Here is an 11,086-nt window from a genome sequence, read left to right as displayed (position 1 = left end):
CCTGAGCATAAAGGCTTTTGTTTTTGCTTCTACACAAGCTATTACTGTGAACCTAAAACTCACAAGCCAGAGCTACATGGCCTTGCTTTATGATAATCATGGAGAGCTTGAAACAATACCAAGGCTTATTAGCTACTGGAATTTCATCTCATCAGAATATATTGAGATTAATGGGTATAATCTACAATCATATTTAGGATTATTTATGAAAAACTTATCATGAGAGCACAAATCTTTCCAAAATTATTATAGAAATGTAATTCTAAACGAGATGAACTGAATACAGCTTTTATGTTATCATTAAAGAATGGTGATAAATAACTAAGAAAATTATGAAAATTAGGGGCAAACTCAAATGGCAGGCATTTAAATCTTTTACAGAAATACATAATGGAAAAAAACTGTTACTATTTCATCTGATGAGACTAAATAATAGATATTAAGGAAACAAGGCACAAGTGTTTTGCTAGTTTACTGCAAAGCAAAAATAGCATTTTCATCCGATTGTAAAGTATTTGATGAAGGTGTTAATATAGGTGGCCAGCTACCTAGACTATCATGTTATACTACAACCTAAAACATGTTTCATATTGAACATATTAAACAGAAATAATACTAGAACATATCAAAGAGAATGTTTGAATAATATTAGAACACAGAAACATTTTTAAACATGACAACTCCAAAAAATAAAAGGTAAACTGAATTTGTAAAAATTCATGAAGCATTTAAAAAATGTGTATGTGTTAGTATCCATGTTATGTTTGTGTGTGTGTTAGGTGTTAGTTCTCTGGAGGACAATCTCAGGTGTCATCCATCTTCTCTGAGACATGATTTCTCATTGGTGTGAAGCCCACAAGTTCGGGTAGACTGGCCAGCCAATAAGCCTAAGGGATCCTGCTGCCTCTGCCTCCCTGGAGGTAGTGTGCATACCACCAGCCCTGCACATGGCTTCTGGGGATCAAATTCAGGTTTTTGTTCTTAAAAAACCTCAACTGAGCCATTCTCCAGCTCCAATAAACATTTTTTAAAAGGTACATGGAAAACATTATAAGCAGAGGAAAGCAAGACTGGGATACCTTCTCCTGAAACATAGATCTAGTATTCAAGGATTCTATGAAAAACATCACCTGTACTTCATGTCAGATAAAAATACAAGTTAGGATGAACATGATGACTTGGACCTAAATCCCTTCATTTTCGGGTGAAGGCAGAAGTATTAGCATCATCCAGAGCTATTCAGCAAATCTCATGTCTAACAAGTTACAAGAGACTCTGTCTCAAAAAATTAATAAAAAGGCAAATTATATTAATACATGCAAATATCCTATCATGGAGAGGAGAATAAAACTACAACACATTTTAAAAACTATTTTAGATACTACAATAAAATTGGACAACAATTTTAAAAACTAGCAATATAGCTGGGTGTAGTGGCTTGACCTTAGCACCAGGTTGAGGCAGAAAGCGTTTGTATAAGCCTGAGCTACGTAATGTATACCAAGCTAGCTTGGGATTTCACAGTGAAGTTGTGCGCCCTTCCCCCATTTATTTCTTTATTAGTGTGGCATTACAGGGTGCTGAGGAAATGCCAAGTGCTTGGGAAAGTAACTTGGTAGGTAGGTAGATGTTAAAATTTAAAAAGAATATATAAAGACAAACATTTTGTCTACCAATTCTATTATGAATCTTACAGAAATACATTAGCATAAAACACTCTTGTACTAGGCAGCATATATTGGAGTAGTGAAAGAAATAAAAAGTCACTAATCTCTGCTTTAGAGAATGGTAAAACATCTGTGGAAATCATAGTATGAAATGTTATTTAACTAACTTTAAAAATAAAAAAATAAGACCAAATAATTTATAGTATTGCTGAAGGGCAGAGAAATGTACTAGTATGCTCTAATTTTCATAAAGACAAAAGAAAAAAACCTTTATGTACATATGAATATGCTTATGTATATTTATACAGGGACAGAAACAAAATAAACATTAAAAACACAGGCTGTTAACATTATTTAGGTTTTTGCTTGTTTGGTTTTTTTCTTCTGAGATAAGATCTTCACCCCAGGGATAAAGAAAGATTGAAAAATCAAGGCTACCTTTGGCTACATAATGAATTTGAGGCCAACACACGCATACAACACATGCACACACAAAACATGATAGTTTGGTGAAGCTCCAACATACCAGAACAGTTCTATAATGGAACGCTGTTACTGCACATGTGTTTTTTGTATTCCCAAAAAACCTAGGTTAATTTAACTCAATCTAAATATAAACAATATGCGTGTGGGAGTCCACTGCTTCTACTTCACGTGCTCTTGCCTTTCCAGAACAGAACATGAAGCTGAAGTACTTACTTTTTCAGCCACCTTAGTAACAGCACACATACAGCTAATAAGCCAGTAACATCATATAGGTAACTGGCTTTTACCTTTACTCAAAGTATTTCTTAAACCATTTTTACAAAAATGCTCATTTAAATTGTTACTTACACAAGGCCAGAAAAGTGTGCTTTGAGTTCATCAACACCAAGACTCTTCTTAGCAAGTCCTTGTTCATGATGTAGTTTTTTATGTGGTATGTATGATGTTCCACACAGAATGTGAGTAACTCTAAAATTAAGGCAAGTAGCTGTGCTGTTTGATAATTATCTAGAAAAGAAAAGTATCTTGTGAAAAATAAATATATATCTAAACAGAATAAATACACCCTGCATCTTAGAGCAAAAGTACATTTTTTATCATTTAAAAAGGGCATATACACAAATATATTACTTTTATATATGTATATTCTCAAAATATTATGTTTCAAGAAGGTTCTTGTATAAAAATGTAATAGAAAAGAACATCTACAAATGTGACAGAGCCTTTGTTACAATGACATATCCTAGCACTTCACCCATAATCAGTGCTATCACTGCAAACCTGAACCCATCCATGAAATGGCACAACAGAGAGAACAAGCCTCAGAGTTCTTGCCTGAAGTGGCTCAATACAAATTTCTTTTATACTCATTTCTGCACGTGGGTAGAGCACAAACATGGCTGTAGAGGACAGTATTTGGGAGTGGGTTCTCTCCCACTACCCAAGAGGATCTGGGAACCTACATGTAAGCTACTCTACCAACTAAACCCACTTAGAAGTCTCCTATGTGAATTAGCATTTTAAAATACTCATATTTAAGAAAATGTTCAAGTACCAAGCAAAAACTGTTTCACTGAGGTTTTATTAACAACAGTCTTGAATACACCAACTCCTGACATGTGGATACCTGAAACTACTTTTTGGTTATTCTAGACATTCTGCTTCATGAGATGACTTCAAATTGTACATCAAATTCTAATGTCCACCAAGGACGTAATATAGGTATGTTTAAAAAAATAACAACCCTGCCTACCCTAAGAAGAAATTACAGACCCACAGCCTCATAGAAAGTTAACACGGTCAACACCATCTAGTACACCTACTTTACATGAACAGGAACATTAAAATACCCCCAGCTCAATCTGTGTGTTCATGTCCCATGTGTATGGTGCCCATAAAGGCCAGATGAAGATGCTGGGTTTCCTGGACTGTCCAACATGGGTGCTAGGAACTGAACTGCCTCTCCGATCCATGCTTAAATGGCTCTCGAATGCTACTGGAAATAATGCAGCGTTCTTTCATTTAACAACATGGCCTTCACACAAAAATAAAAGTAGTACTTCAAACACTGGCTTTACATCAAGAAGAAAAAAGATTAAAAAAAAATTTATGTGCATTGATGTTTTGCCTGTTTGTGTATCTGTTTGAAGTAGGGCCGAAGTTACAGACAGTGGTGAGCTGCCAAGGGGGTGCTGGGAATTTAAGCCAGGTCCTCTGGAAGAACAGTCAATGCTCTTAACTGCTGAGCCTTCTCTCAGGTCCTGGAACTAGAAACCGTTAGCGTTTCTCATATTTTTCAAATTTATTTATGTAAGATTTATCTTATTTTTAGGAATATGTAAATTTGTTTGTGCACATGAGTGCAGGTACCTTTGCAGGCCTGAAGAGGGTGTCAAATACTTTGCAGATGACGCTGTCTGGAATGAATGCCGGGAAGTTAACTCAGGCATTCTGCAAGAGCAGAATGTGATCTTAGTTGCTGAGCCATGTCTCCAGCTCTACAAAAAGTTTTAGAAGGTATTGTTTGTGTGTGTGTATAAATTAAGCGGAGGTCAAAGGATAATGTCTCTTTCCACCTTCGTGTAGGTTCTGGGGATGGAACTCAGGTCACCAAGCTTATATGGCAAACATCTTCATGTGCTAAGCCATCTTTCCAGCTGAGGACAAAAGACATTTTATTTTAAAACAGTGATATGGACGCTCACCTAGAGGATTCTGTTTCCTTTGATAAGCTTGGTAGAAAGAACGTAATGGTAAACAATAGCTTCAATCGTAGGCCCATACACGGAATGCATATTTTATGGAGAAGCAGGTGATAAAACAAGTGTAGTCGTGTCCTAAAATGTTGCTTCTAACTGATCTTAGTCAATTATGTCTAACATACAAGAACTATAATAATGATTTCTCATCTTTTAGAGCTGGAAAGCTAGAACTTCTTTATAATAAAACAAATTTGTGCCTGAACTTTATTTTTATGTTAAAAATGTTTTTCTTGTCTTTTAAGTATATACTCATTAAGAAAAAAGAATCCCCATTATACTTTTAAATCATGGATTTATACTTACCAGGGCAAATTGTGTTGGTTTTGTTAGATCCAAGCATATTATCTTTAAAAAAAAAAAAAAATCAACTACTTCAGTTAACAGCATCTTACATGTACCTACTGTTTTACAGAATATAAATATCTTCAATCATAGTTTCTTTTCAGTTTTATAATAACTACTGAGTAGTTTGTTTGGTCAAATATTATACATTTTAATTGAATTAGGTAGAGGTAGATTATTGAAATACAGTCACAGTGAGCATGGCAGAGTGCTGCACACATTTAATCCCAGCCCTTGGGCGGCAGATATCTGAGTTTGAGGTCAGCTTTGTCTACACAGTGAGTTCCAGGACAGCCAGAGGCACATAGAGAAACACTGTCTCACAAATACCATCAAAAAAAAAAAAAAAAAAGTGAAAAAATAAAAAAATCAGTCAAAGTACTCTGACAAAAAAGTGATAAGAAACAGGTAATGCTGACACATTATTTTGCTTTATTTTACTCAACATTTAACAATCAGGATACGTGTCTGCATCACAAAATGAAACTACATAAAATACTGGATGTTTAAAACTTCAGAGCAACACATACCTTAACAATGTCTTTATGCTTAAAAATATGTGTCTGGCAAAAGGATAATTCTTAGAGCCTTAGAAGCTCATTTGCACAGGGAAGTACAAAAATGTATAGAAGAGCATTATTTACAGCCCGAGAAAGCTTGAGACAAATGTACACAGGAAGAAGAACACTAATATGAATAGAAAACTATGCAAAATTTAAAGCAACTAGCAAAAGACATCACTATGAATATATCTTAAAAATAGAGTAATACCTATAATAGAAATAAATGTAAATCAAAATTGAAACCCAAAAACAATACATAGCACACGCCGCAAGAACATAAACCAACACAAGAGATATAACTCTTCGGTATATCCTTAGAAACTCCACTGAGCTGCAGTGGGACTGAGAAATTGAGGGGGCAAATAGAAAACTCCAACTCTACAGGATTTTTCTAAATCAGAAAAGGAGTGTGTTAAGTTAGTGTTGATAAAGGATGTACATGCATATCTATTACTAGAATTAGCTATATTTTATATATGGCAGAGCTGTTAAATATGAACATTAAAAAACATTATTTTAACTCTCATACTGATACAAAAATCTTCTGGTATATGTATATACCTTTCCTTACTTAATTTTGTGGTTTTTAATAATTAAGCTGCAACATCAAAATTCATTTAAATTATTTGTAGTTTTCCATTAAATGCTCTACAATATGTTCATTTTGCTATCACTGTAATAATAGTAACAGCCTGAACTAAGCATGAAAATGTAAAAATACTTAGGGAATATGATCAGAGAACAATGAAAGTTATTAAATAAGGTATGCCTAAGTTATAAATTTTACTAATCTCATAAATTGTCTTGACTGACTCCTCTCACCACCTTTACGACAGTGACAATAGCCCAAACTGGCCATCACTACTAGGTAGCTAAGATGGCTTTGAATCCCTGACCTTGCCTCCACTTTTGAGTATTGATTATAGGCCTTTGCATGGCCACCATATCTTGCCATGGCTTCCTTCACTGTTTATTCTAATAATTGTTGCCTAATTAGATTCATACAGTTATAAATGTCTAAAAAGTTCTACATTCAGATTAGTTCAAAACTATCTTTGTCTCCATTCTGCTTTGATTTATAACTACAAATTAGCATTTGTAAGTTATAAGTATAATTTATGCAATGAATATGGAGAAGCAACAAAAAACACGAGAAGACCCTGTCCCACAAACTATGCACTGATAGTTCTCACCAAAGATACCCAGAAACAAGGACAACATGACTTAATAATGCACTTTATACCTTTCAGTAGTAACGTCTCTATAATATAAAGCACTAAGTAATACTTTATGGTCATTATAAGGAAAAAAACCCAAGAGAACTTACCTTTCTCACTCTTGTCTTCTGATGTGTTGGTCAAGAGTGGAGCTGTGAGAACATGCATACAATGGTTGTAGAAGAAATTTAAGAACTCACTCTTTTCAGTTTTCTGAAATAAAATGTTTAAAAGAATATGTCATTACCTTTGCATTTAAAAGGCATCTTCAAGAGTTAGCAATGAAGGTCATACTTTAACAGTACTTTAAGATAATGTGAAAGAAGCCCAAACAATCTAAAGTGAAAGAAGCAAACTCAGATACATAGATATCAATCTCAATTCCACAGATATGAAGTCTAATAACTCAAATTAGATAGACATCAAAGGGGGAAAAACCCAAACTCCACAACAGTAGAAAGTTTTTCCAAGGAAATTCAGAACAACTTTTTTTCAAAGATGCTGGAGATCTGAAGTGTGATGAAGGAACCAATCTCCTGAACAGTAAGGTAATCACAACTTATAGCAATGCAATGGGGACTTGGAAACTGTGAGGGTCATGGCTTTAAAATTTTATTTTCATTCAGGTTGCTATTGCTGTGTGTTTACACATGAATGTGGATACCTATAAAGGCCTGAAGGGGACTGGTTTCTCTGGTGTTGTAAACTGCCTAACATGGGTACAGGGAACTGAACTGTACTCCTTTCCTGCAAGAGCACCAAATGTTCAAACCTGCAGTTACCTTTCTAGAACTGGGAAATACGATTTTTAAAGATTTTAGGTGATTAAAAAAATTGGAGTATGACAACTGCTTGAATGTACTTTGATGCTTAAGCATTTAACTAGAATGTGCAAGGTCTTGAGGGCTCATTCCCACTCCTAAGAGTGTATGAGTGTGTGACTGTGTATGTGTGTGTATTAGGTAGGGAAGAGGCACTATTGACCTAGTTTTCTGAATCTGAAAAACTACTGAAGCAGCTTATCATTTTTGAAAAGATGAAATTTAAATCAGTTCCTTAAAGACTAAAAGTTGTCATCTAGAAAACAATTCCTAATTTCTATCACTGTTTTATTAAATAACTGAGCCTCTTATAATAATTTAAAAATAATGTATATTTTTTAATTATGAGAAAATTTTACTAGGGAAATGGTCTTTTATACTGAAATAACCACATTATCAACATTCTGGAATCCTTGAACCTTTCATGATTTATATATTTTAACAACCTTCAGTTTACATCAATTTTCTTGCTTTTTACTGTGATAACAACATAAAGCTGCCACTCCATCTGCTGTCTTAAAATACAATTCAGTATTAGTATGTTTAGACTGCTGTACACAATTAAAAAAAACTAGTTATCCAAGGAACAAAAACAAAATTTTCAATCTAATTACTATTTCTGGGCCAGTGAGGTGGTTCAGCAGTTAAAAAGAAAAACAAACAAAAACCACAAAAAAAAAAAAAAAAAACAAAACCAAAAAACAAAACAAAAATACAAAACCCCAAACACTTGCTGCCAGGTACGATCAAGCCTGAGTTTGGTAGAAGTGCAGAACTAATGCCTCAAGCTATCTATGGACCTGCAAGTATATCTCATGGCACACCCTCTACTCCCAGTAAATAAAGAAAAAAGTTAACAAGAAAAAAGGAATTAAACAGATAATGTTGCATCTATTAAAAATTAGTATGAAAATACTACTGCTTTTTAAATACAAATACTTATCAAAGTATTTGTTGTTTCTAAAAATTTTATTTTAAAACTATTTAAGATTGATTAGGCCAAAACACTTTTAATCTTGGTAGGAGTTCTTACATTAGTTGTAGCCAACATGTTCTCTGGATCAATTAGAGTACGAAGAAGTCCCATTAATTGGACAGCACCTCCTAGCTCAGGGTCAGTATCACAAATCATTTGTTCAATCACCACATTAATAAGAAGTATATCCTGAAAGAAAATATGTTTCCATAAGACCTGGATATAAGACAAACACACCAACTGAAAGAATAAAATTAGAGCATAGAAAAAAACATAGGATAGCTTTCTAAAAGTTTTACTGTTTTTCTAAAGCTCTGAAATGTTAAGAGTGAACACGAACACACACACACACACACACACAGAGAGACAGAGAGAGAGAGAGAGAGAGAGAGAGAGAGAGAGAGAGAGAGAGGGAGAGAGGGAGAGAGAGAGAAAGCCTGACAGACAGACCGACAGACAGAGAGGCTGTTTACTGTTAGCATTTAAGGTTTTAGCTCCAGCATAAATCAAGAGGTTAATCAAACACGATTACAGAATATGTGACCCTAAAACCTTTCATTTCAATCTTTAAACAGGAAACTCTTCCTGGAAAAAGGACTAGCAGTAACTTAGGAAGCAACTTTCCACAAGATCTGAGGACAGTTATATAAAGTGACTTAATACTAGGCTTATTGTTATACAAGTTTGTATTCTTTGTGTGTGTGTGTGAAATTGTGGAGGTCGAAGGATAATGTCTGCTTTTTACATTAATATGGATTCTGGGGATGGAACCCTCCAAAGAAAAAACATCCCCAAATCAATCAATCAAAGGAACAAACAAACAAACAAACAAAAAAAAACCCACTACCACAGTAACAATTCTAAACAGTTTTTTTTTTTTTTTTTTTTTTTTTTTTTTGGGATGGGTTCACATGGGTCTTACCCTACAGAGCATGTTAGAAATTGTAGGCTGGCCTTAAACTTGTGGCAACCCTTCTGTTTCAGCCCCAAGAAATGTTCAGATATGAGACACAATGCCAAAAATATGACTTTTTGCTTCCCAGCACCAAGGTTGGGTGGCTGACAATTGCTTATAATTCTAGATTCAAAGGATCTAAAGACTTGTCTTGGCCCCACAGTAGTACCTACTTGACATATATAGACAAAACTTAAAACAAATATTAGAAAAACAACAAAACAAACACCCCCTCCCCTAATCAAGAAACATGGGAAACAACCAAGAAAGACAGAAAGTAAAAATGTTAACAGACATTAAGACAAAGCATGTAAAACTATAATATACCTAGATGGTCACTGTATACACGCCTTTAATCCCAGCAATTTGGAGGCAGAGGCAGGCAGATTTATACCTTCACCTAAATGTTCACTTTGTTCCTACTACAGTTTAAGTGCAGATTTTTAAATGTTTTTTTTTTTTTTATAGTGAGACAATACAATATTTTTCTTATTATTCAGCTTTTAGTCTATTTAAGAGTAGGAAATGAATAAGTAAAATTATTAGTTATACTAGATCTGCACAGTTCCTTAGGGATTAAAATGTCAGCCATCAGTTCTATATTAAGAAATTTTAAGATTATGTTTGAGATTTTTTTCATCAGTAGCACTTCTCTGTGTAACTAAACTATGCAGGGCTGCTACTCACATCATCGCTCTGCTGGGCTTCTTGCATCACAAATTCCCGGACCATAGATGGACTAAACTCTACCAGATAAGAAAATATATCTGTAGCAGCTGATCTGACTTGCAAGTCATCCATGCCCTGGTAATAGGAAAACCAGGTTAGAGGGTAATAACAAAGGCTACCCTTACACTCCTCTCTTCTGTCTCTCAAATCCATAAATAACCTCTCTGATTTTTAATTAAAAATGAACTTCAATTTACAATCTGTCTTCCTTTTCTAAATGGATTTATTACCTCCCAATTTTTGGATTAAGACACCAAACTAAATCAAAATAACCTTTTCTTCCTTTCTTTCTATAAATGTTATCAGCTGGGAGCAGCTCAGTACTAATTTAATGACTTTTGCCATCCAAAAGAAATAAGAGTCAGCATGGAGCTGAATAGTGGTGTACACCTGTAACCCATTGGCAAAGGCACACACGCAGCATTATGTTCATATAAATATACAAAACACTTTATTTAAAATGTATGCTCAAGGTGATTATTTAAATTTTCATATGAACATCTATGAATCAAATCCATGTAACTGAAATCAGAGAACTACACCCTACTCTCATATGGAAGCTTAGGCCTTTGGTTCACTGCTTCATCACTCTCTACTGACTGGACTGGAAGGGAGGACAACTCACCCAATTCTATAAAAGTGTCACACAAGGAAAGACAACAGTTTTTGAAAAACCATTGCAAACACTGATGCTAAATGGTAACTGAAATCATTCCTGTGGTGACTTACTATCAGATCAATGACTAAATGATAAGTTAGTATTATTTAAGTATTTTACCATCCAATTTACAGCTTCAAAAGTACAGAAGCAACCATAATTACCATTACAATTTCAAGAGCTGGAAGAATTCCCAATTTTGCCAAGGTTTTGAAAAAAGCATCCCTGTTCTGAGGTTGCAGTGTCTGAGAAAATGCACAAAACTCTTTGAAAAAATTAACCTGTAAAGTAAAATAAAGTGGAAGTCAATAAACATGAACATAAAATTAAGCACACTATCAGATTAGCTACCAGAGTACAGAATTCATCATTCTGAAGGATCTTATCTTTTCAAATATCCTTGTTCCTCAA

General features: G+C 34.4%; 1 protein-coding gene across 1 annotated transcript in view; it reads right to left on the bottom strand.

The window, feature by feature from the left end:
• Window positions 1-11,086, bottom strand: part of PPP4R3B (protein phosphatase 4 regulatory subunit 3B) — a 38,740-nt gene that overhangs the window by 8,455 nt on the left and 19,199 nt on the right. Inside the window, exons 6-11 of the mRNA XM_080940452.1 lie at window positions 10,840-10,956; window positions 9,976-10,092; window positions 8,391-8,522; window positions 6,647-6,749; window positions 4,718-4,759; window positions 2,502-2,660 (exon numbers count right to left, since the gene is read on the bottom strand). Of these exons, the coding sequence (XP_080796578.1) occupies window positions 2,502-2,660; window positions 4,718-4,759; window positions 6,647-6,749; window positions 8,391-8,522; window positions 9,976-10,092; window positions 10,840-10,956 (670 nt within the window). The remainder of the gene's footprint in view (window positions 1-2,501; window positions 2,661-4,717; window positions 4,760-6,646; window positions 6,750-8,390; window positions 8,523-9,975; window positions 10,093-10,839; window positions 10,957-11,086) is intronic.

Source organism: Micromys minutus (assembly GCF_963924665.1).
Source record: "Micromys minutus genome assembly, chromosome: 1".
NCBI classification, from domain to species: Eukaryota; Metazoa; Chordata; class Mammalia; order Rodentia; family Muridae; genus Micromys; species Micromys minutus.
The sequence above is the reverse complement of the archived record's forward strand: the minus strand, read 5'-3'. Positions and strand labels throughout refer to the sequence as shown.